Raw genomic sequence first — 22,687 nt, forward strand, 5'->3', positions numbered from 1 at the left:
TGGGGTTTGCCTGACCCGAGGTGGAGGTGGGGGTGGGGCAGGGTCTTCAGTCTACCTGCCTTGATCCTCCAGTTCAGGCCAAGCAAACCCCAGCCTCCCTTCCTGCAGGCAGCCCCAGAAGTGGGGCTAGGCTACATCAGCCCAGCCCTGATTGCGTGACAGATTAACTCTAGGGAACAAATTTCATCCCTATTAGATGAGGGTTACTTTGTCACGTGATTGGCCACTTTAAAAGCACTCTGGAGCTGTGCATGTGAGTGCTTTCAGGGAGTCAGTTGCTTGACAAATGTGACTTCTGTCTGTGCCCTTAGTGTCATTGCTATGCATTGTATCTCACATCTTGTCCTTGGCACACTGGAAGGAATGTTTGTTACTTTGATCTGAACCTTCTGATTTCGGAGAATATTTGCATTTTGAGCTCATCCCTTATACAGAGCAGTGTGAACTTCGATCTGTTAGTGATGGCTCTTGGGGCAATCCCATGATGATGTAATCTGAGACTTAAAAGGAAAGCCCATTGAGAGTCAGTGGAAGTACTAAACCAAGAGCTAGTGAAACTCCAAATGCTTAACCTGTTGTCATGGGCTATGAAGATTTTATTCTCGTGAGTCAGAGCTCTGCTCCTCTAATTTGCTGGTACTGTTGCCTTCCATCTCTCATGCAACCATCAAATTAAAGAAAGCCAAATATAAATAATAATAGCTTTGAGTTCAAAACATGAATGGAAAATAAATAATTCTAAGCTCTTAAATATGTAGATCATTGTTTACTTAACCCTGGCTAATTTTTTTCCTCTTTGAATTTAGGCTAGAGAGGAGGAGAAAATTTTAATCTAAATACTTGCCTGGCTCTGATCAATATAATATAATATTTTTTTCCCTGTTTACTCGGTATTAATAATGGATACAATACCAAAATAGCCTTGGCTGTTAATACCGAGTTTTGTAAATGTTGCGATACTTTTTGTGAAAGTAGTTCACTACTTAAATAAAGTGACACTGCGAAATAGGGTCTTGCTGATTTTGAATGGTGGTTCTGCTTAGCATAAATATTGTACTGCATAGTTGTGACTGCTTTGTTTGCAGAAAAGTATATGCATTAATCAGCTCTGTGTGGGTGTAGACAGTCAATTGGGCAAGTGAGTGGAATCAGGATAGTGCCAATCAGAATTTGTGAATGGATCCACCAGTCTCTCTGCTGGATAAAAAAGTAAAGGAGGTTTAAGGAAGGTGCAGGCATGGTTCTAATTTTGGGTCTAGTGTGGTAGAAGCAGAATAGTTCCATTCGGTTGTTGGTGGGACAGTTTATCCTTATAGTGAGCGCTAGAAAATAGCTTGACTGCCAAGGCTTTATGTCAGGATAGAATTGCTCCTTAATGAAAAGGCTTGAAGGAATTTTTACCAATTACAAGCTGGGCAGATCCAACCTCTCTTCTTAGTTTCTTTTACTAAAACCTTTTTTTTTACCTTGCTTTTTTGTCTAATTTTGACCTTTTTTGATTAGCATCAAAGTACTTTCATTGCCTCTAAGAACCCATTAATTGCATATAACAAAACTGAAATTGTTGGTAGACACATTAGTTGTGTATTTGAGGCCCCTGAATTTGTTTGTGACAGTAGTATCCAAGTGGGATTTGGGAGCTTTGGAAGAGGAGGGCATCTTACTGATACCCTGTAATACAGGGAGAGAGTGGGATACTAGAGAAAACTCATGACAACATTTTGGCAGAGGCCATAGTAGTCTTTCTTGAAGATCTACCTGCCTTTCATATTTCTGGGAAACGTGAAATGTTTTACTGAGAAAACACCTTGCAGCCTTTATCTTCTGTTCTAGAGATGCATGGAGTTAACAGAGATGATGGACATGAAATTCCTGTTCTCCCTGTATCAACTGTTACTTCATTGTTCACAGTGCTTCAGCGTGACAGAAAATACAACAATTTGCCCTTTGTTTGCTTGTGACCTACAAAAAAACCCAAAGTTTTATCTTTCTGACGAACTTGAAACAAGGTTAATCCTCTGTTTAGGCAATCTCACTGTTATACGTGAATGCTGTTCATGAATGTCAGTTTTATCAGTCAAAATAATCTTTTCCTGATTGCAAAAATACCATATTTTCTGTTCATTCAAGCATAGCTGAATCAGATTTGCGTTTATACACATGACCTTTTAAGAATAATATTCTGCTTTCTGCAACATGCTATTGCATGTAGAGTGCCACTGAAGAACTGAGTAACAGTAATGTGCTGTATGTGACTATATCAGAGGGGTGAAACTAATCTATAGCACTGACCCATTTTGATATTTATATGAAATTATATCGTTCCGTACCAGTAGGCATGATATTGGTTTCTGAAGTATTATTCATTTAAAGCAATATTGTCACTTAACATTTATAATGAATATGCTTTTTAATTGTAACATTGACGATGTCCATATATTATCAATAATATCTACAGCTTTATCAAATGATGCAAACTTAATTCCATGGCTTAATTCGAGCAATATGAGGATACATAGCAAAGTTAAGCCATCTCTCTATCTTTCTCTTGATAAACTGTGTGAAGTCTTTTTTGTTTTTTCTTCATTTATAAAGCTTTATTCCCTAGCATTACACGTGATGTGAGGAAATGCTGAAAGTCTTGCTCACCTTGTATAGAATAGCCTGAGTAACAGGTATGTGGCCTAACAGGTTAGCAGATTCCAATAAAGAATGTTGAAGTTAATTTACACAGTCCTTGTTAGTCTCAGTAATCATGTTGTTGTTACCAGATAATTAATTGCAACTTACACTTTGAAAAGGTTAATCATCGGAGAGAAATGTTAAATATACCTCCACAAATGAGTACGCCTCACGTGCAGGTTCCAAATGCAGACTAGCATACATCCTGGGGAATCTGTCTGTAAAGGTGTTAGTCAGGAAATTCTGAATTCAGTAGACTTAAGTGATGATGCTTTCACTGTGTGAATTGAATTGGCTAAAACTTGAACTGCTTTCCTCTAACACATTCTTTTTCCCCACCTTAGATCACTCCAAAGAATGGGCGTTATCAAATCGAATCAGATGTGCTCTTGTTTCCATGGAAGCTGACCTATAGGAATATTGGTTCTGATTTTGTTCCTCGTGGAGCTTTTGGGAAAGTGTACTTGGCACAAGACAGAGAGACAAAAAAGCGGATGGCATGCAAGCTGGTAGGCTTGTTCAGAGTTTTTTCTTCCAAGTAAACAGTCTAAAATATGGCATACGTAATAGGTCATGAGACCATACCTGCATTTAATTGCAGTGGTAATTGAGGCATCGTTGTTGCTTAGGAAAAAAGTATTCTACAATTACACCTGGCACTGATACTTCTCTATAAGAATGCTTAATGTATGATTTATTTCAAGTGTTTTGTTTTGGCTTTTTTGTACTGGACTGTATTAGCAAGAAGCATTTTTGGGGGGGATTTGAAGAAGTACATTTTCTTGAGAGGAATATTTTGGAGTGATTAGCTGTGAGACAGAGAAACCTTCAGCATTCTGAATGTGTACAGCAGTTTGTGTAATTGCCATGCTGTACAAGCCTATTGCCTGATTAGTATTCTTCAGAGGCCTTTTGAGCCTGGCTGTTGTCAGCATAGTAAACCACTGGGTTCCTTGAAGTCGGGGGCAAACTTGTGTTGAAGGCAGGTCAGGAGAAAGCGTATGCATAAAGATCGTGCATCACCTTGAGTCTCTCTTCAATGGGAGGAACTTATGCATGAAGATCCCACTACAATGCCAGTCTGAAGTATCATTGACTTTACTGTTATTTGAAGCACATGCATAAGTGTTCTTCCATTAGATTCATAGATTGTAGAGTCAGAAGGGACCACAATGGATCATTGTGTCCAACCCCCTGCCCCTGGCAGGAAAGAGGACTGAGGTCGGATGATCCCAGCCAGGTGACTATCAAGCCTCCTCATGAAGACCGCCAAGTTAGGTGACAGTACTACCTCTCTTGGAAGCCCATTCCAGATATTGGCCACCCTTACTGAAAAAAATGTCTTCCCAATGCCTAACCTATGTCTGCTCTTCACTAGTTTGCAGCCATTATTCCTAGTTCCTCCCTGAGGCGCTCTGGTAAATAGCCCATCACCAATTCCCAGTTGTCCTCCCTTGATAAACTTATAGGAGGCTACATCATCTCCCCTCAGATGTCTCTTGTGAAGGCTGAAGAGATCCAGATATCTCAACCTCCCCTCGTAGGGTCTTTCCCAGAGGCCACTAATCATGTGAGTGGCCCTCCTCTGAACCCTCTCCGGATTCTCTGTGTCGCTCTTGAAGTGCGGCGCCCAAAACCAGACACAGTACTCCAACTGCGGCCTGACCAATGCCGCATAGAGGGGGAGTAACACCTCCCTTGATCTGCTGGTCATGCATCTGCTAATACACGACAAGGTGCAGTTGGCTTTGTTGATGACCTCGTTACACTGCTGGCTTATGTTCATCTCTCTCAGCCTCTGAGCTGCTGAGGATGTCATCCCCCAACCTGTAGGTGTGCTAGGGATTCCTCCTTTTTAGGTGGAGTACCTTACATTTATCTTTGTTGAATTGCATCCTATTTCGTTCCGCCCATTTATCAAACCTGTCCAGGTCGGACTGTATCTGCTTCCTGCCCTCAGTTAGGGTCTAATTGAGATGAAATGTGCAATATCTCTGTTTGCTTTGGGTGCATTGGAAGGAGAGACGCAGTTTTTCAGAGTCCAAGGTTTTGTTTCAATCTCATCTCTAGGATAAAACTGTTCTCAGTATTGGCGTTCAAAATACTACTCTAACTTCATCAATGAACTCTTAAGGCTGACTTAAAGCTCATTTGGAGCCATGTTCCATACACAGCTATTGGTAAATAATACTGATAAAGACATGGGTGCCATGCTTAACAGACATTGCTGCCCACAGCGTGGCAGAGGTGGGAAGAAGGCTGGCTTGCCCTTTTCCTCTTATGCTGGGACAGCTAGCATTTAGTAATCATGTTTCTGAATTAAAACTGCAGCTATGCACTGCTTTCGGGAAAGCACTGCTCAGTATAATAAAAAAATTCGCTTGTGGCCATGAATTGAGCAAATGTAAAAGAATGGCCATTAGCCTTTTTTTTCCTCTAGCCCCAGATTGCAACTATGTATTATTTTGGTCCTTTTCAGTCAGCACCACCTCCAGAATAAACAAAATTGCTGAGGAATCATTTTTAAAATGACTTTATTTGCCATTGCATATGTGGTGGCTTTCTTGCATCTATCAGAATTTAACAGAGGTTAGTGAAGAGACTAAACACAATTTGTCCATGGTTACCCTTGTAGCTAAACTAAGGACTTTGCACCTGTTCAGACTCATGCTGTCAGCAATAGGCAATTCTCATTGCATAAATAAAACTTCAGATGGCTGAGGGGAAAATGGGGATTCTTATCTCTTTCACAAGAAAGTTTATCTAGAATGTTGCATAATCATTAGATTTTGATGGGAATAGTTCTTGCTAAATTGCTAGATTTTGATGGGAATAGCTCTTGCTAAATTGCTAGATTTTGATGGGAATAGCTCTTGCTAAATTTCTGGAATCGGGCATGCTTCTAAAATCTGTGTCCCTTTTATTTTTAAACAGGATGCACTGAAAATAGAGAAGGGGAATAAGTCAAGGCAACAATATTTTAACATGTTTAATAGGTGTTTTTCCTTTTGTTTTCAGTTAACATAGAAACTATTTACTAAGTAGTTAGCTGTTCTGTGTAGTTCTACTCAAGTTTTGTTTCAATGCCCCAGGTCCCACTGGAACAGTTCAAACCATCAGATGTTGAAATCCAGGCCCGGTTCCGTCATGAGAACATCGCTGAGCTGTATGGTGCTATCCTGTGGGATGAGACTGTCCATCTCTTTATGGAGGCAGGAGAAGGAGGATCTGTCATGGAAAAGCTGGAGGGCTGTGGGCGCATGAGAGAATTTGAGATCATTTGGGTGACAAAGCATATCCTGAAAGGACTTGACTTTCTTCACTCCAAAGGAATCATACATCATGATATAAAACGTATGTGTGCTTCATTCGTCAAAGGGCCTTCTTGTCCTCGTTACACTGGGAATACGCCACTGTTTTAATGTCTCTTCTTCATAACATAATTTTGAGGTGGGCTGAGCACTTCCACATCCCATTTCTTGTTGGGGGGTGGGGGGAGACATGTGGAGGGAGTGCTTGAATTAGTGCTGTATTTCAATTATTATGTTGCCTTGAAACATGATTGTTTTAGCCTCTCGACCCTTTAAGATAATCCAAGTCCTAATTAAAATCAAAAAGGACCTTGAGCTCAAGTTTGAAAAAGTTTAGTAAACTTTTTTATTTTCCAGCAGCTTTTAACTTCCTTGCTTTTCCTGGGTTAGGTCAGTGGCTAAAGTAGATCAAACAATTTTGATGATGGTTGTCACAGGCCTTGAGACTATGCGGTGATGAGACATTGCAATGTCTTGTGGTGATAGGATATGTCAATGGAGGAAGGATGGGGATAAAAAAAAAACTGTGCCTGAAAGGAGTTGTGTATCCCATAGCCAAACAGAAAGAGGGTTTGGGCTTGCAGTGTACTGAGCTGCGTAAGTTTGTATCATTGATGTTCTCTGTTTATCTGGTTAAAGAATTTCCTTGTGATGTTGAACCTTCTTTTGGCTTTGACACAGGAAGGGTGAATGATGTGGGGAGGGGGGAGAGGCCGTCTTGTCTGACTGTTGTAATCTCTTGATATTTCATGCTTTTTAGAAGAGCAAGCACATGTCAGAAGGGGCTTGACATAACATCAGGGGAGCTTGTGATTCAGGATTCTCCTTTCCATGTTAGGAGGCAGTGCCAGGCTCTCTTCTTTTGCTCTGGCAGGGTAGTGGTCTATGGGATTGAAGTATACAATCTCAAAAAACTATAATCTCAAAATACATTAAGTATATTGAAATACACATATGTATTTTTTTTCCTTCAACAGAAAGCAAGTAGAACAGTGTTTCTTTCTCTGCCAGGCAGTGTTGGTGGGGAAGGTTGAAACCTCATTTGTATTGTACTCGGTCCTTCTTACAGTTTCTTGACCAGCAAATTCCAACTTCCGGCTCCAGAGAGAGAATTCCAATAGAGCACAGCTTCCCCCAAGCCAAAAGGAGGAGGAGGGACTCTGCCGTGGCTTTTAGCTGCATCTCTTTGAGCTATTCAGAAGATAGGAGGCTGTGACATTACAAAACTATTCTTTAGGTGGTCCAATCCAAACCTGTTAAGTCTTCCTTCCTTCCTCACTTGAATGAGTTTAGGATCTGCCTGTTGGTGCTTATCTCTGTGTCCTGGTGAGGCATTATTGGAAATTCTGTGACTGAGTTAAGATTTCAAACATCAGTTCTCTGGAATATGAAGTTAGAGGTACTTACCCAAGGAAGTTGTTACTTGCGTTTGTAGCAGTGTCACATTCTGCACAAACCCATATCTACACAAATGCATGTTTATACTTAACCAGTCTGTTAAACCAGAGAGCAAACTGATAACCAGAAAACCACCTGAATCAGCATGGTTAGAAATGACCTGTCCGTTTTCTTTATTAGCTGGTAGGAGGACTGGTGTAAGTGTTAGGGCTTGATTTTTATTGGTAAGGGAAAAATCCCCTTTTTAACTGCACATATTTCTCCACAGTTGAAAACAAAATTCAAGAACTTAGCTTATACTTTCTCCATGTGCACTCAAACAAAAAGCAGCCTTCAGGTTGAGATTAAACATGTAAAGCTTCATTCCCAAAAGACAAAGTTGTGAGCAACTAAAAATGTTATCTTACGACAAGCTGATATTCATTATTTTGCAAGAAATATCTGTAAAATCAGGGTGTGATCCTACAGAATATTTGATGTTTGGATTTTGGGTTCAATTACTGTAACATGTCACCAGCACTCTGATTTAAAAGGTAGACAAGAGTGTGAGCATGTGTACATGTGCCCAAGGAGCTTTTTTTTCAGAATGTACCTGTGGTATAGTATTAATTACTTTGTGTCCTACTGATGATATGGATGAGAGAGAACTAGGCATAACGCCCTGAAGAAGTTGAATAGCAAAGTAGAAAATGATCTGGATATAGGTTCCTTTGGAGAAGATGGTAAAAAAAAAAAAAGTAATACCTTGCTCAAAAGCTTACCCCAGTAGCTTGCAACCTTTTTCATTCGCGGACCTCTAAAAAATTAAAAATTGAAGTGCAGACCTCTTTGAATTGTAAATGTGGGTATTCACAATACTTTCGATTGATCAAAGTCATCTTGTGTGGACCCCTTAAACAGTCTGCAGACCCCTCTGTGGGCCACAGTTTGAAAACCGCTAATTTATACTGTAGAGAATGCAGTAAAATCTTAAGTGTATGATGAATGAACAACAAGAGCAGAAATTAGGTGAGACCTGTACATTTTGTGAAAGAAGTGCAGGACCCAGTTCAAACTTACGGTAGGGATTTGCAAAGTAGTTTAGGGATTGGACCCTCTCTCCCCACGCGCCTCCCACCCCAAAAAAAAAACATAGAAATTCAATTGGAATACCAGGACCAAATTCCTTAGGTTGCTTTGAAAATCCCAGGCTCTCTTGCTCATATATCTTTTTATCCTACTGTATGCAAGAGGAGAGGATTTCTATTTTTTAAGGTAATATCTTTTATTGGTTCAGCTGCATAGTTGGGAGAAACCTTAAGCACAAGTTGCCCTTCCCTCATGGCTCAGACTTGTTCATGGTTGAAATTCCTGGGATCCAGAAGAGGTGTTTCCCCCGCCCTTCCTGGATAGCAGGACCTTAGAGGATTTCAAGACTGAGCTTACTGAATTCCTGCATGAAGCCTCAGTCCCTTGGAGCAACTGGCCTAAACTTTCAGCCTCTTGCTTTGCAGTTTCACTGTGGAAGTGGACAATCTGACCTGTAAGATCCAGTTTAAAATTGCAAGCTAAATATCCGATAGTGTTCTTCTTAATCTGAGACATGAAGTTAGAGGTTGAATATGCCTTTAGACTTAGAAGCTGCCGTTCCCAAATTGCAGCTCACAACACTTGTGAGTGATATTTGCAAACTCCACAGAAGTTCTGTTGGAGCAGCTGGGCTCAGCCTGGAAATAGTGTCACAAGCTAACCAGAAGTAGCACTGCTGTGCAAAAAATTGGGAATTGCTGAGCTAGAGCTTTTGTTGTTCTCTGTCTTTGCACTTCAGTTTTGCATGAGATGCTTGGATTGCAAAATAAAAGCACAAGTTTACAAGAACCTAATGTGTGTTTGTTTTTTTGCTTTTAGCCAGCAACATCGTTTTCATGTCAACTAAGGCTGTTTTGGTGGATTTTGGTCTAAGTGTTCAAATGACTGGAGACATTTACTACCCCAAAGACCTCCGAGGAACAGAGGTAATGATCATGTGTGCAAGGAAAAGCCCTGTCATTGCTCCACTCATGTTGTAATGCAGCCAGATGTTCAAGAAGGGTTGTTTGGTGAAACCATGAGGGTTTGGAGGGGCTTTTTAAAAAAAATTTATTTTAACATTTAGTTGTGTGACAGTGAGAGTTTGTTACAAATTGAACTTTCAGTGACTGGAGAACTAGGTATTATGTTACAAACATAATTTGTCTTCAGGTCAATCGTTTTTTCTAATTACTGTTAAATTCAGAACCAAGGGTGAAAATTTTGGTTCCACTAATGCTGCCACTTACAAGACTCCTGTTGGTTTCCAGCTGGGCAAAGCTCCACCCCTGATGCTTGGCAGACTATTAAGAATATATTTAGAAGACAAGTATGCAGGGATGAAGGATGCTTGCGTGAGTAGGGTTTGAGGCCAGGACTCAGAAGGTCAGAGTTCAATTCTGTGCTCTGCCATAGCCTTCCTGTGCGACTGTATTCACACCGCTTAGTTGTAAACCTGAAGCACAGAAAGTTATCAATAATTTAGCTCTTTAGTCATCAGGATTGCACCTTGTAAGGAGAGCTGTAGTTTGTGGTGATTAGATACTAAAATAATAAGGAACATGTAACTTAGATTTTGGGTCACGATTCCATGTAACAAGCACTGGTGTATCCACTTGACGCACATTTAGGTTTTCCAGGGTCAGGGCCTGAATTAACAACCATGAAGCTGCACTTGGCTGAATTATCTGAAGAAAATGTGGGCTGGCTTTGCATTGCCAGTGAATCTGTTACAGGAAATATTTTGCTGTTTTGATAGTCTTTCCAAGCACAGAATGAATACGTGTTTAACAGATGTATTCATAACCCTTTAAGGGGAGTGAACCACTTCTTGAAAGCAAAGGTTAGACTAATACATTTCAAAAAACCAATTGATGTTCCATGAAATGTTTTTGGGAGGATGCTTGAACATATATATATTTTTTTTTTTTTTGGTTTTCCGGCCATAAGAGTTCAGAACTAAGACTAATTACTGAACCTGTGCTAAAAATAACCATCCCTTTGGCATTTGACGTAGGAAATGCCTTTCCAATATGACAATAACAAATATGAAGCAATGTGATGGGAAAGGCATGAAGTTCTGAAGGGAATTTCCAAGGGAGGAAGGAATGTGTTTTTTCACATTAAAAAAAAAAAAAACTTCACTCAGCATAAAAAATACTTACGTTATGGCACAGTTTGCCTTACTTTGATCAGGCCAGGTTTATGTAAGTCAAGTTCAGGTTGATAAGATAAAATTGCACTACTTTTATAACATTAAGTGATTGTACAAAGTGAAACCAGGTGGGTGCCTGCAATTGTGTACCTTTGCAAGCTATGCAAGAATTCATCAATCCCTAAATTCATAGGCACATATCTTTCTTCCCCATTTGAAAGTCCTCAGCATCTGCATCCACAGAAGCCTTCTGAGACAGGGAGGGAATCATGAGATAGGACTGCAGAGGGAACAGACAGAGTGTTGGGTAAACTTTTGTAGGAATACAATTCTGGATTTTTACTCCTATTAGGAAAAATTCATGCTGCATTGCCACTCTCTTGCCTTGTCACCTCAGTAATGTCTTCATGGCTCACAAGTTCGAGTGTGCCAGGAATAGATGGTTTACTCAGGTGTGCATCCATGCCCTCTGAAAGCCATTGATGAGATGAATGAGCACTGCTGTTTCCTCTGCTTAGTGATGTGTTATACTCCACCTGAGTGCCTCCTGCATTTTGCATCAAACTGCAGCCTTGAGAGGTGACACTTTTCTAGAAAAGTTTTGCCTTTGGTTATGCAAAACAGTGCTCCTCTATAATGGCTACAGTGAGTTAGAACTTGGATTTACCATTCTGGATCCTGCTACTGGTCTGTTGAGTTTGGAGTCTGGGTCTAATGCCAGCTGCTGTGAAGGAGGGTACAGGCTGTTGCAGAGGTGTGTAATTTAGGCTTTCTTGTTCAGTTCTTTGCTGTGTGAGCACAGGCTGTACGTGGCCCATACTGAATCATGGCTCTGTGATAGAGGTTAGTGTTTTGCCATTCTGTACAAATTAAGCAAGAATATTTGAAGGACACCCAAGTAGCATGAGTATATGTGGTGTGAGTTAAATTTTCTGTGAAATGCAAAAATATAAAGTAGACCCAGAAATTGAGGAAAGTACTTAATAGGGACAGCATAATTTCTGTTTGTAGTTTCATAGTCATGGATTGTTCTTTCCAACACGCTTGATAAAGTGTTTGCCCCAAGTATAAGCCTTACTGAAGAAACAGTTGCCCACTGAAATGTATCAGATGCTGAGAGCCTGCACACTCAGCCACCCACCATGCATGTTAGGCTGAATTCTGTATTGCGTTATGCTCTGTACAACTATGTTGAAATGATTTTGAGGTCACACAGAGTGCAAGTCAGGGCCTATTTTGTTGCCCTACTTACTCCAAAGCTGCTTTTTCCTACTCTTACAAATAAAAGTAGAACTAAAAACACTTATTCAGTCATTTTCTTTCCTTATTGCACTTAAATGTTGTTTTTAAATGCATAGAAATGAGAGGCATGCTAATTTATTTTCTAAACTGGAAATGCCCCTTTTGTTTGATCACCTTGTCCCTTTTAAAGCAGGGTAAATATAACAATATCCCCCCAACAGAAGTAGCATACAGAGGCAAGTGGCTATTGCAGCCAGATTTCTCTAGACACTTTTGTGGGTATGCAACTTTATTTGGAGCCTTGATTGCAAAAGTGATTCAAGTTATTTACTGTAAAATATCTTCAGTATTTTGTAATAACTGCATGAGCCCCATAGAAATACCTAATCCTATGATAACTTGTGGTAAAACTATGTGGTGACAATTCTTTACGTAAACTTTTGTGTTTGACAGTTGAGTTACTCTTGTTGCCAGATGATTTCACTAGGAAAAAGCATTTGAATTTGTTTGTTTAGAGGGAGCTGGATGAAGGAGAAATATAATCCCAAAACAAACATGCTGGCCTGCTAATCTAGCATGTGGGCTGTGCATTGTTGTTCAAATTTAGCTCTCTGTGTCAGTGGGCTGGGCAGTTGTGTGCATGCAGTACCGTCATACTTCAACGTGAGGGTGTGCCTCGGGCATCCTGTCCAGCTGATTATAGAACAGCTGCCGGTGACATTCTTGCTAGGCTGATCTCCCCGGGAAGGGTGATGATTAGCGCTGGTAGGGAATGTTCTGATGAGCTGTTTTTCATTGCAGAATTTGGGCTCCTGTCAAAAGATCTTGGGTTTGTGTGTCTTGTTTTGTTTTGACAAATGGGTGTACTCATTTCAACAAGAATTGAATTTCTGCTCACAAAACAGGGAGGGAGAGACGCTTCACATCAGAATAACATATAACCCAGTGGTCAGGGAAGACCCAATATGTGGGAGATCCAGCATCAAGCCCTTTAGTCCAGTGACAGCCAATCTTTTTAGCAGATTGTGCTGCAAATTAAGCCCCCTGTTTTCCCAAAGTGCCACTCCAATCCTTTCCCTGATCCAGTCTGCTGCTCTGCTTTCTCTCCTTGCCTGACCTGTTGCTTTGCTTTCTGTTTCTTGCCCAATCTGTCCTCATGCTGCCTGTTCCCTCCCAGTTTTGCCACGTGCGACACACACACACTATCCACGCATGTTGCAGGTTGGCTACCCTTGCTTCAGTCAAACCATGTTAGCTGTTCTGGGGCTTTCAGTCTCACCCATTGGTGCTGTTGCACTTATATATATCATGTACAGGGGATTTGTATTTTGTCTTCCACATCTCAGATAAGTGCCATATTCTTTTTCACTCCCTTACCCCATGAATAAATAGACAAAGTGGAACAGGAGATTCAACAGGAGAGAGAGCCCCACCTAAGAACAGATTGGTAATTGGAGCAGACATCTGGGTTGTGTGAGATTTGATGTACTTCTGAATCGATCATAGCAGGGGCTTGAATCTGCATCTCCCAGACTCTGGGGGGACTGTCTTAGCTTTGGGCTATTCTGAAGTAGGCACGTGTTTTTTCTTCCACTTGAAAATCTTTGAAAGATCTTGGGTTTGTCGCAGGATAAAGCAGAAAAATATTTGAAATCTTGAATATTTTTGTGGAGCAGGAAAAACATTTTCTCCTCGAGCAAATGTGAGTTCAGTCTGCGGGGATACAGTGTGGAAGTCGGGGGGGGGAGGGGGGGCAGAGAGATAGGATAGGAGAGAGATTCTCACTGCCCGAAGTCTGGTGGCTGACCAATGGGTAGACGACAAAAGCAAAGAGTAATCTAACTTTTTAATTTCCTTCCCAGATTTACATGAGCCCTGAAGTGATACTTTGCAGAGGACACACAACGAAAGCAGACATCTACAGCATGGGGGCTACCATTATTCATATGCAGACTGGCAGCCCACCCTGGGTGAATAGATACCCTCGCTCAGCATATCCATCCTACCTCTATATAGTAAGTATCTAGAAAACTGTCTTGGAATAGCTTTCCAAAGAGTGAGGCCACTATATGCTTGTTGGTAAATCTCCTAGCCTTCTGTGGGATTGGGAAAGTATCTGCTGTCAGAAAAAAAGATGTAGTTTTCCAAAGTCTGAAAGAAATACCATGAAGGTTGAAAGCAGGCTGTAATAATTTATGAGGTGACTGACTGGAATGGTGTCAGCCATAAAGTTTAGTTTTGCAATGCTTGATGTGGCCTTGTGGAGGTCAGGTCTGAGTTGTACAAAACTCAGAATTTATACTTTTCATTTTTGAACAAAAGCCAGAATAGCCAAAGCAAAATTAATTCAGACCTCCGCTTTGGCATGGAAACTTGGTGAATGTTTCATACGCACAGCCTCCTATGGGCCTAAGGCTGCTAATAGGTTTTCAGGTCATTGGCTAGACCTTGTCTACATTTTCAGTTTATTGTTACACGTGACAGCAGGTGAATTTTGCTTGGTTACCAGTCTCATTGTGGGGACATAATTCCTGAGTGAGGAGAATTTCCATGGCAGTAACCTAATAACCTGGAACTTACTCTGAAAATGATCTGCTTTTGCTGGTAATATTGTAGGTCTGAGAGAATTATTTTTCTGGTTTGCTAGATCCACAAGCAAGCCCCCCCCCTAGAAGACATTGCTGAGGACTGCAGCACCACAATGAGGGAACTGCTACAAGCAGCTCTGGAAAGAAACCCATATCATAGACTCTCTGCTGGAGACTTACTGAAACACGAGGCCTTGCACCCGCCCCCAGAGGAGCAACCACGGTGCCAGAGTCTGGACTCAGCCTTGTTTGAAAGGAAAAGGCTACTGACAAGGAAGGAGCTGGAGTTGCCAGAAAACATTACAGGTACCACAAGCTTCCTTCTCTTGCACTTTTTTATTTTCATTCCCATCAAAATTTAAAGAAACTGAATGAAGGTAAACACTTCAGGACCCTAGATGAGAGAGGTCAGAAAAATCTTGAGAATAGGAGGTCAGAACCAGGGCTTATTAAGCATGTTGCAAAACTCCCATTGACTTCAAGAGTGCTGGTATTTGGCCTCGTTCTGTAATTCCAGAAGAATCAGCTCACCAGAAACCCGGCCCTCCTCCAAAGCAGTTCTTTAAAAAAGTACAAGCACTTCTCTGGGTTGTCTTAACCCCTTCCAATACATAGGCCAGGTTAATATTAATTAAGACCACTCTGCCTCATTTAAAAAACACTCTGTAACTTGACTGTGCTTTGGCATGCCATCAATGATATGCAAGGCCTCTGAGAATGAGACTAAAGGAAAGGAAAAAATTATTACATGCATACCAAGCCACTATTTGTGGTGCCATACATGCTTCTGAAGATAATTTATGAGCCAGTTAAAATCTTAGTACCAGGTCCAAAAGAAATCTGGTCTCAGCAACCTATTAAAAGGCTGTATTTTTCACTTTCTCTTTCTGTTGAGACATTTTCCTTCTACCAATATTCATAGGAGTTGGTGGGTACATGCTAGGAACTGGCACTTACAAATAGAAAGCTACCAAAATCATGAAAAACACGAAATCTGTTATTGCCCATAAAAGCAGGCAATGTTTGCGAAATCCATGGAAAAACAAAAGGAAAGCTTACTGAAAATAAAATGCTGGCTCCCCAGAGGGAGACAGAAGTCCTCATGGTGCTGCGGCTCGGCAGCTCAGCCCACTGGGGAGGAACTGGGGAGTTGCTGGCACACGGGGGCCTGGCCACAATAAGTCCTCTAAAATGGTAGCTGGCCCCGCGATCTGCCTGCAAAATTGGCCAGCTGCTTGTAAAAACCCAACCTTAATGAAGTTTTTTACTTAATTTTTATATTGAAATAATAATTTTAAAACGTGTGCAAGGCTGTAGGTGCCCCAACGCATGAGGACTCTTATTATTTTAATGGTTCTGGGGTTTTGTTGCAAGACTTGTTTCTGTAATTACATAATTCTTTGTGCCTTATTGGGTTACATGCACCTTTGCCCTCTGCTGGGCCTCCAAAGTCACAATTCAATTGAATATCAAATGACATCTGGCCATTAACTCAGGTTTTTGATGAGTACTAGTGTCCAGGGATATACATTACAAAAATGCTTGAGGGAATCTTGCAGCTGCAGGACGATTTATGAAATTACAAGCTTAGTAAACCAGAGACTCAGTCCTTGTTCTCTACTGTCTGCAACATCTGAATGGCACAAAGAGGAAATACTTTGGCCAGATGAGAATTCCCCTCAGTCGACAAGGGGAATTTTTAACTTGCAAAATAAACAGGTCTTTTTGCAGTGCCAGCCTCAACCTGGCACCACAACTTAGGATCCTGTCCAGAGATGATGAGGTCCAGCTTTCCTGTGGCAGGCTAGTTGAGGGGGAAGGGCAATTAGAAACTGTATACAGCTTTTGCTTTTTAGTCCAACCAGACTTGGGGCAGCAGAAGAAACCACAAAGTGGCTGCCACCAGCTTCTCCCCCAGAATTCTTGAGAAATTTGGCCTGTTTCCATATAAGCTGATTACAATTTTTTGCTTAAAAATTATGCTACTTTTTAATAGCGCCCACTGCCCCCTCCAAAAGAGCTTAAACAAAAGTAGGCTAATTTCCCACAATTTTTTGCAATAGTTTAAATGAGTCAGTTGTGAGTTGTTAAAGTCCCATCTCTCTTTCTTTTCAGATTCTTCCTTGTGTACTGGGTGTACAGAAGAATCAGAGCTGCTAAAGAGGCAGAGATCACTCTACATAGATCTTGGAGCTCTCGCTGGCTACTTCAATATTGTTAGGGGACCACCAACATTTGAATATGACTGACTTTAGCTAGTTCTCATGCGTTTGGATCAGAGTTGGGACCCTGTCTTTCAGAAGTTCATTGTGTGTGTGTGTGATATGTGTGTGTATATGTGTGTGAGTGCATAATCTATTTAAAAAAAAGAAAAAAAAAGAAGAAGCCTTTTTGGGGCTATCAAATGTGAACTGCTTTTAACTTCACAGTTAAGTAAGCTAAGCCCTTTGGGTTTTCTGGTAGATGCAGCCCAAGCAATAACATTTTGTGTCCGATTGCAAACCAAGACAAAGGGGAAAGAATCATAGAAAGTATGGATTGTAAGGGATTTCAGGAGGTGATCTATTCCAACCCCCTGCTCAAAGGAGGACCACCCCCAACTAGATCATCCCAGCCAAAGTTTGTCCAGCTGGGTCTTGAAGAACATCTTGTTGGGACTGTTGTTCTCTAGAAATTATCCTTATGCTGTATGTGCTTGGCACATGTACTTTGAAATGCAAGAAAAACAAACAAAAAACCCTTCCTTTCTGATATGCAAAAAAAGAAAAATATATTTTTCTTGTTTGGTGCTTTTAAATGTTAGGGTTGTGTCCTTCAGTCTTGCAAGGTTGTGCTTAATGTAAAACCAGGTGTGAGAGACTTTATGGACCACTCCTGGGAGATTCTTCCACAATCAACACTTCTCTCAGCTTTTGGTCAGTCTCGGCACAAATCAAAATAGCCTTTAGGCAGATTTAAATTGTGCCAGTGTCCGGTGAGCAATGGAGCCAGGGATAACTGGCTTAGGAAGATGCCCTTTGCTATGCTTCCTTTTCTTGGAAATGCCAGCACTAAGGGAGATATAGGCATTTTTGCACAGACTGTGCCCCCACCATCCCTGCAAGGGTTCTCTGAGAGGGGACAATCCTTCACTGGCTGCATCCACGGGCTTTGAGGGAGTTTTGTGCTGGGAGAGTAAACCAAATTTTCTGGCCTTGACTGTCCATGTGACTCAAATGTTACACATGCTTGGGCTGTCAGTAATGTCAGGAGAACTCCTGACTCCTACTGCTTTAAAACTATACATGTTTAAGTAACTTTACTACTGTGTATTAGAAAACATGTCATTAGTGACACATTCTGTTCCTATGGAAACAGAATTTTACTATTCTCACTATGGCTAATACATTTAAAACACAATGTTTTGGATGGTAGTAAAACTATGTAACTCGCATAGTTCTGTACATCCCATGGGATGAGAATGTAAACTTTTATAAACTCTTTAGTGCTTAGGATCATTTTCTTGTAAGCATTTCTGTTAAGATGGCATACCGTGTATGTTGGACATCGAACCCTTTGGGACACAAGGCCTCGTTATTAGAAGTCAATTATTTAAGACTGCTTCTATCAAACGTGATCTTTAATCGATTATTTCCAGTTTGATACTGATATAATCAGATGAATAAATCCAGTTTGTTGTGTCCTAAAGCAGTTGTTCTGCCTGTTCTTTTCGAATGTGTTCTGGCTGAACTGCGGAGTCAGCTGCGAGACTGCCAGAGCATGAAGCATTGTCTGTTCCCTTCTCCTGTTGCCAGTGGGGAAAGTTACTGTCCTCTAGTGACAGCCTGAGAACTGGGGAGTGGAACAGTTTTTTCAGGCCTGAGCCATAGTAATCTGAACACTTTCCAAAACAGCGTTAACTTGCATTTGAAAATACTTCCAGAACTAACAGAGCAGCATTGGCAGGTAGTAGCAGTAGTAGGCATCTGTCTGTTGTGCAAGACAATAGAATTACACTGAAGAGATGACAGCTCACTAAATGTAAATCCTTGCTTGTAAATAAAGTGAAGCTGGAGTGACCACGGCCTGGGCCGTGTATATGGAGACACCAAGCTGCCCACATGCCAGTGTCTCCCTCTTGACCTTGCTGGTTTAATTAAAAAGAAAAGGCAGGTGCCAGTACATTTGGAACCAGCTTTGCCTTCAATAATAGACCTGCTGCTTGTGATGGTATTTGAAGAGCTTCATTCATCTTGGCTATGGCTACCAGTATGGACCAGGGATTCGGGTGATAAGTATAGCTGACTTACAGGGGAAGGGTGGTACAATAGTTTGGGCAATAGCCTGGTACTCTGGAGACCCATATGTAATTCCCTGTGCCATCATAGACTGTCTACTGTGTGAACTTTACACATGCTGTTTGAAATCAATGGAAATGGGGTGCCCAAGTACTTTTGAAGATCTGGGCCTGAAGGTATTTCTTCACTGCTTCCCCAGTATTCCTGGGGGTGCTGCTGTCAAGTGCATCCTGCTCACCTGCTCCTACTCTGCACCTATCCCACAAATGCAGTAATAAAGCTTTACCTACCCCCCCACCCCCAACACGCACACAATTCTCGCCAGAGGCAGAGATTTTGAGTGGTGGGAGAGGCCCCCTCAGAGCAGCTTCCCTGCTTCAGAACTAGGTTTGACACATGAAAAGGGAGTGAGAGGGTGGGGTTTGTTTGATGGAAGTGCCCTTGGGGGGTGGGGGGTCCTGGGAAAATGGGATAGACATAGGATCATCATAGGAAAGTAAGGCTGGAAGAGACCTCATGAAGTTACCTTGTCCAGCCCCTTGCTCAAGGCAGGGTCATTCCTGACTAAAGCACCCCAGCCCAGTGTCTGTCCAACCTACTCTTGAAAAACTTCCAAGGATGTAGACTCTCTAGGTAGCTTGTTCCAATGCTTGATCGTTCTCATAGTCAGAACATTCATTCTAATCTTCAACCTAAATTTCACCTGCTGAAGGTTGAGACCATTATTCCTAGTCCTGTCCCCTATGGTCATGGAGACAAGCCCATGTCTGTCCTCTCTGTAGTCACCCTTCAGGTATTTGAAGACAGTTCTCAAATCCCCCTCAGTTTTCTCTAAATAAACCTAGAGGTTATTTAAGCCTTTCCTCATAAGTCATAACCCCTAGGCCTCTAATCACATTTATTGTTCTCTTCTGTACTGAACTCTCCTCATCCTTCTTAAAGTGCATGTAGGCTTCCCGTGCTTCAGTTCCCCATGAGTAAAATGAAGGTTATCCTCATAAGATAGTTAGAAGGCATTATGCATTATGCAGACTGAGAAGTGCTCAGATGCCATGTTGAAGGAACCTACACAAGTATTCTAGGGTAGGTATATGGGAAACTTTTACTTCAATAGGTGGTCCACTTAAAAGCTAAAGAGATCAAAATCAACTGTACCTTTAGATGGTAAAAACAGGAAGAACCTCAAGACATGGACACCATTGCATGTGCATGTGCCATGTGAGAGTGCAGTTTGAATCTTGTGAAGTGGTGTATCTGAATCACCGCCCAGATAATGACCATACTATCAAAAGCACCATGTGTGCAAATACCCTATTATCAGGGATAGAAATATTGTTAAATAAATTCTATAAAGTGACATCTTATCTCACACTATCTTGCTGCCTAGACCACAAGATTAATTAATAAATTGGTAGCTGTTAATCTGCTTGTGGAGTTTCATTCCAAATATCAGAAATTATTAGGCATAAACTTTCCAGCAGCTTCACAGATGAAGTCCATTTGGAAGACAAGCCTGTTAAAGGACCAATAACCAAACTTGCTGCTTAGCTAAATGGGCTTGATACTCGACATGCCCCATTGTACAGACTAGTCTTCACTTAGCAGCCTACACTTTTGCAGTGGGGTGTGTGTTTTTCTCTCCCTTCACATTAATTTTCCCAGGTGTGAGATCTCTTATCTTCATTTCCTCTGAGGTTGATTGTCACCAAGAAACACAAAATCCTTTCCTATTGAACTGAAGACAAAAATATAAAAGTACAAGGGAATCCACTAATCTTGGCTCGATCTACCAGTGGAAATGGAACACGCAGCCTGTTGGGTCCTGGCCTGGGAGGAGATTAGGCAGGGCACACAGAGTTTGAGCCCGTGGATGCAATTGTCTCTGTTAGCAGAGCAACAGGCCCAACAGACACTCCTGTTTCTAAATGTGTCAATGAATAGAAGGTATGTACATTGTGAGCAGCCACTAGACTGGGCCTCAGCACCAGTCCTGGTCCTGTCACTTCCTACATTTTGAGCTTTTGCCTCCAGTCTGTAGAGGAGAAATGTTACTTCTGAGTTCAGACCTCCCAGATATGCTTGAAAAAAATTACTTAAAGCCTCACTTTAGGGTTTCCCTCATAACTACTACTGCTACCCACTCTTTCTTTCCTGTCATCCCTCCCTCCCTCCTTGAGAAGTGTACAGTTTAACACTTGGTTTCAGTAGCACTTAAGTGCTTCAGTATTGTTTTAAATAGCTGTCCCTTAGTTCTCAATATCCCAGAAGACTTTGGTGGGTCAAGCAAGGTTGGAAGCTTTGAAAGGGCAACAGCACTGCTGCTCCATTGTTCCTGCTCCCGCTGTCCTTGCTGTGGAGGTCTGACATGAGCTTTCCCCTACGAACTGCTATAGCCAGAGTTGGAGGTTTGTCAGGATTTTGAGAAAAGTTATGAAAGCTAACTGAAAATGCAAAATAAACCCTTCTAGTTAATGCTGGAGGCAGTCAGCAGCTGTGAGCAAGCACGTCATGGCAATAATACGCATCTGAAGCTGATGTCTATCATTGCAGCTTCTATGAGGCTAAATAGAAGAAGCAGTTAGGCTTTGTGGCAGCATAATACAGTTGAAGCAATAGACACCACGACTAAACATATTTAAACATATTGGCTCAGATGGGAAGGCTTGAGTAAGATTTAACTCCAGGAACAAAGGACTAATATGCTAACATCTTGTCTGATGGAGTTTCACTTGTCTGTGGGCATTCAAAGCAGAGAGAGAAAGAGAGAGTTGACAGTGAGGAAAGCAGTGTTAGTGTGACTCTGGGGGAAAGCCAAGAGCTGCTTTTGGATTAGAAACAGTAAGCAAGGAAATTCCCTCTGTATTTTTGTTCCTGATGTGTTCAGGGTGCCAGGACACATGCAGGACTGCACCTGACTCCTATCAGCCATTGTTCCTGCTAACAAGAACCACCTGCCAAGGTGCTGAATATCAAATGGGGGAAGGGGCAGCAATTCCCCTGTGAACTCTACCACTCTTGACCAGACTTGGATCTTAGCCACACCAGCATAAATCCAGCCTGACCTCAGCAGAGTTGCTCTCAAGTGGGGTTTCTTCCTATCAAGGCCTTTGTTTCTGGGTTAGTCCTTTTCTTTTCCTAGTATCAAACCCATGTGTTTACTACCTGTACCCTAGTGTTCCTTGCCTATAAATGCTGCATGGAGTTGCGCACACGTTGGCTGATAACTACCACCCCCTGACTTACCAGAGAAGGAGACAAAGGGATTAGCAGTCAGATGCTCTACCATTCCCCAAATTCCATTGCCAATAGCTGGGAAGATCCCCAGGCCTGGTGTCTCTCTCCTCTGTAGTCCTGTATGAGACAAATGTGCTTGGAGGCCGTAAGTAAGTGGGGAAGGGGTTTAGCAGGTGGATACTTCTGATGGGGTATTAGAAAGACATGAGCTTATCTGAGGAGCAGGGATGGCAATATGTGATGCGAGGTATGGTTGGTACACATGGCATGGAGGGAAGTGGTTCATATGAGTCTGCCAGATTGAAGGCAGAGCTGGCGAATTCCTGTGGTGCTTGAGGCTGGAGGCAGTAAGATTTGAGATAAATTGTTATTGCTTGGGGTTCCACACAGTTTCTTTCATGTTTCTTATCTGGGGAATTCTGAGAGTGTGCAAGCTTTTGCCCAGGCTGCCAATTAGGCCCACATCTCTCCTGAGTTCAGATTTGAGCACAGGAAGCCCACAGGCCTAGCAATTGCAGGACACTTAGACTCTTGGTTTCTGTTAGCCTCCCTGGCAGCACAGGGTCAGACTTTGAGTGCTGAGATTCTGCATTACTCCGACCTCAGTAGTCCCTATGTAGTAGTCCTAATGGTGCCCCGCTGCACCAGTTGTACAAGAAAGGAAACAAAGGAATCTCTACTCCAGATCAATATGTTCCAAACTTCTGGATCAAATTCATCCATTATCTCTCATGCCCATCAGGACCTCATTGT

The 22,687-nt window shown here is 41.8% G+C and overlaps 1 protein-coding gene across 2 annotated transcripts in view; it reads left to right on the plus strand.

Annotated features, from left to right (window-relative positions):
- Positions 1-18,107, plus strand: part of MAP3K8 (mitogen-activated protein kinase kinase kinase 8) — a 26,290-nt gene extending 8,183 nt beyond the window's left edge. For both annotated transcript variants that reach the window (XM_019508225.1, XM_019508226.1), the window contains exons 3-8: positions 3,027-3,191; positions 5,775-6,036; positions 9,279-9,385; positions 13,698-13,850; positions 14,483-14,729; positions 16,539-18,107. In XM_019508225.1, coding sequence (XP_019363770.1) covers positions 3,027-3,191; positions 5,775-6,036; positions 9,279-9,385; positions 13,698-13,850; positions 14,483-14,729; positions 16,539-16,672 — 1,068 coding nt within the window. In that variant the 3' untranslated portion in view covers positions 16,673-18,107. The remainder of the gene's footprint in view (positions 1-3,026; positions 3,192-5,774; positions 6,037-9,278; positions 9,386-13,697; positions 13,851-14,482; positions 14,730-16,538) is intronic.
- The last annotated feature ends 4,580 nt before the right edge of the window (positions 18,108-22,687 follow it).

The sequence above is a fragment of the Gavialis gangeticus genome, unplaced genomic scaffold (genome assembly GCF_001723915.1).
Source record: "Gavialis gangeticus isolate Ggan-Ray unplaced genomic scaffold, GavGan_comp1, whole genome shotgun sequence".
NCBI classification, from domain to species: domain Eukaryota; kingdom Metazoa; phylum Chordata; order Crocodylia; family Gavialidae; genus Gavialis; species Gavialis gangeticus.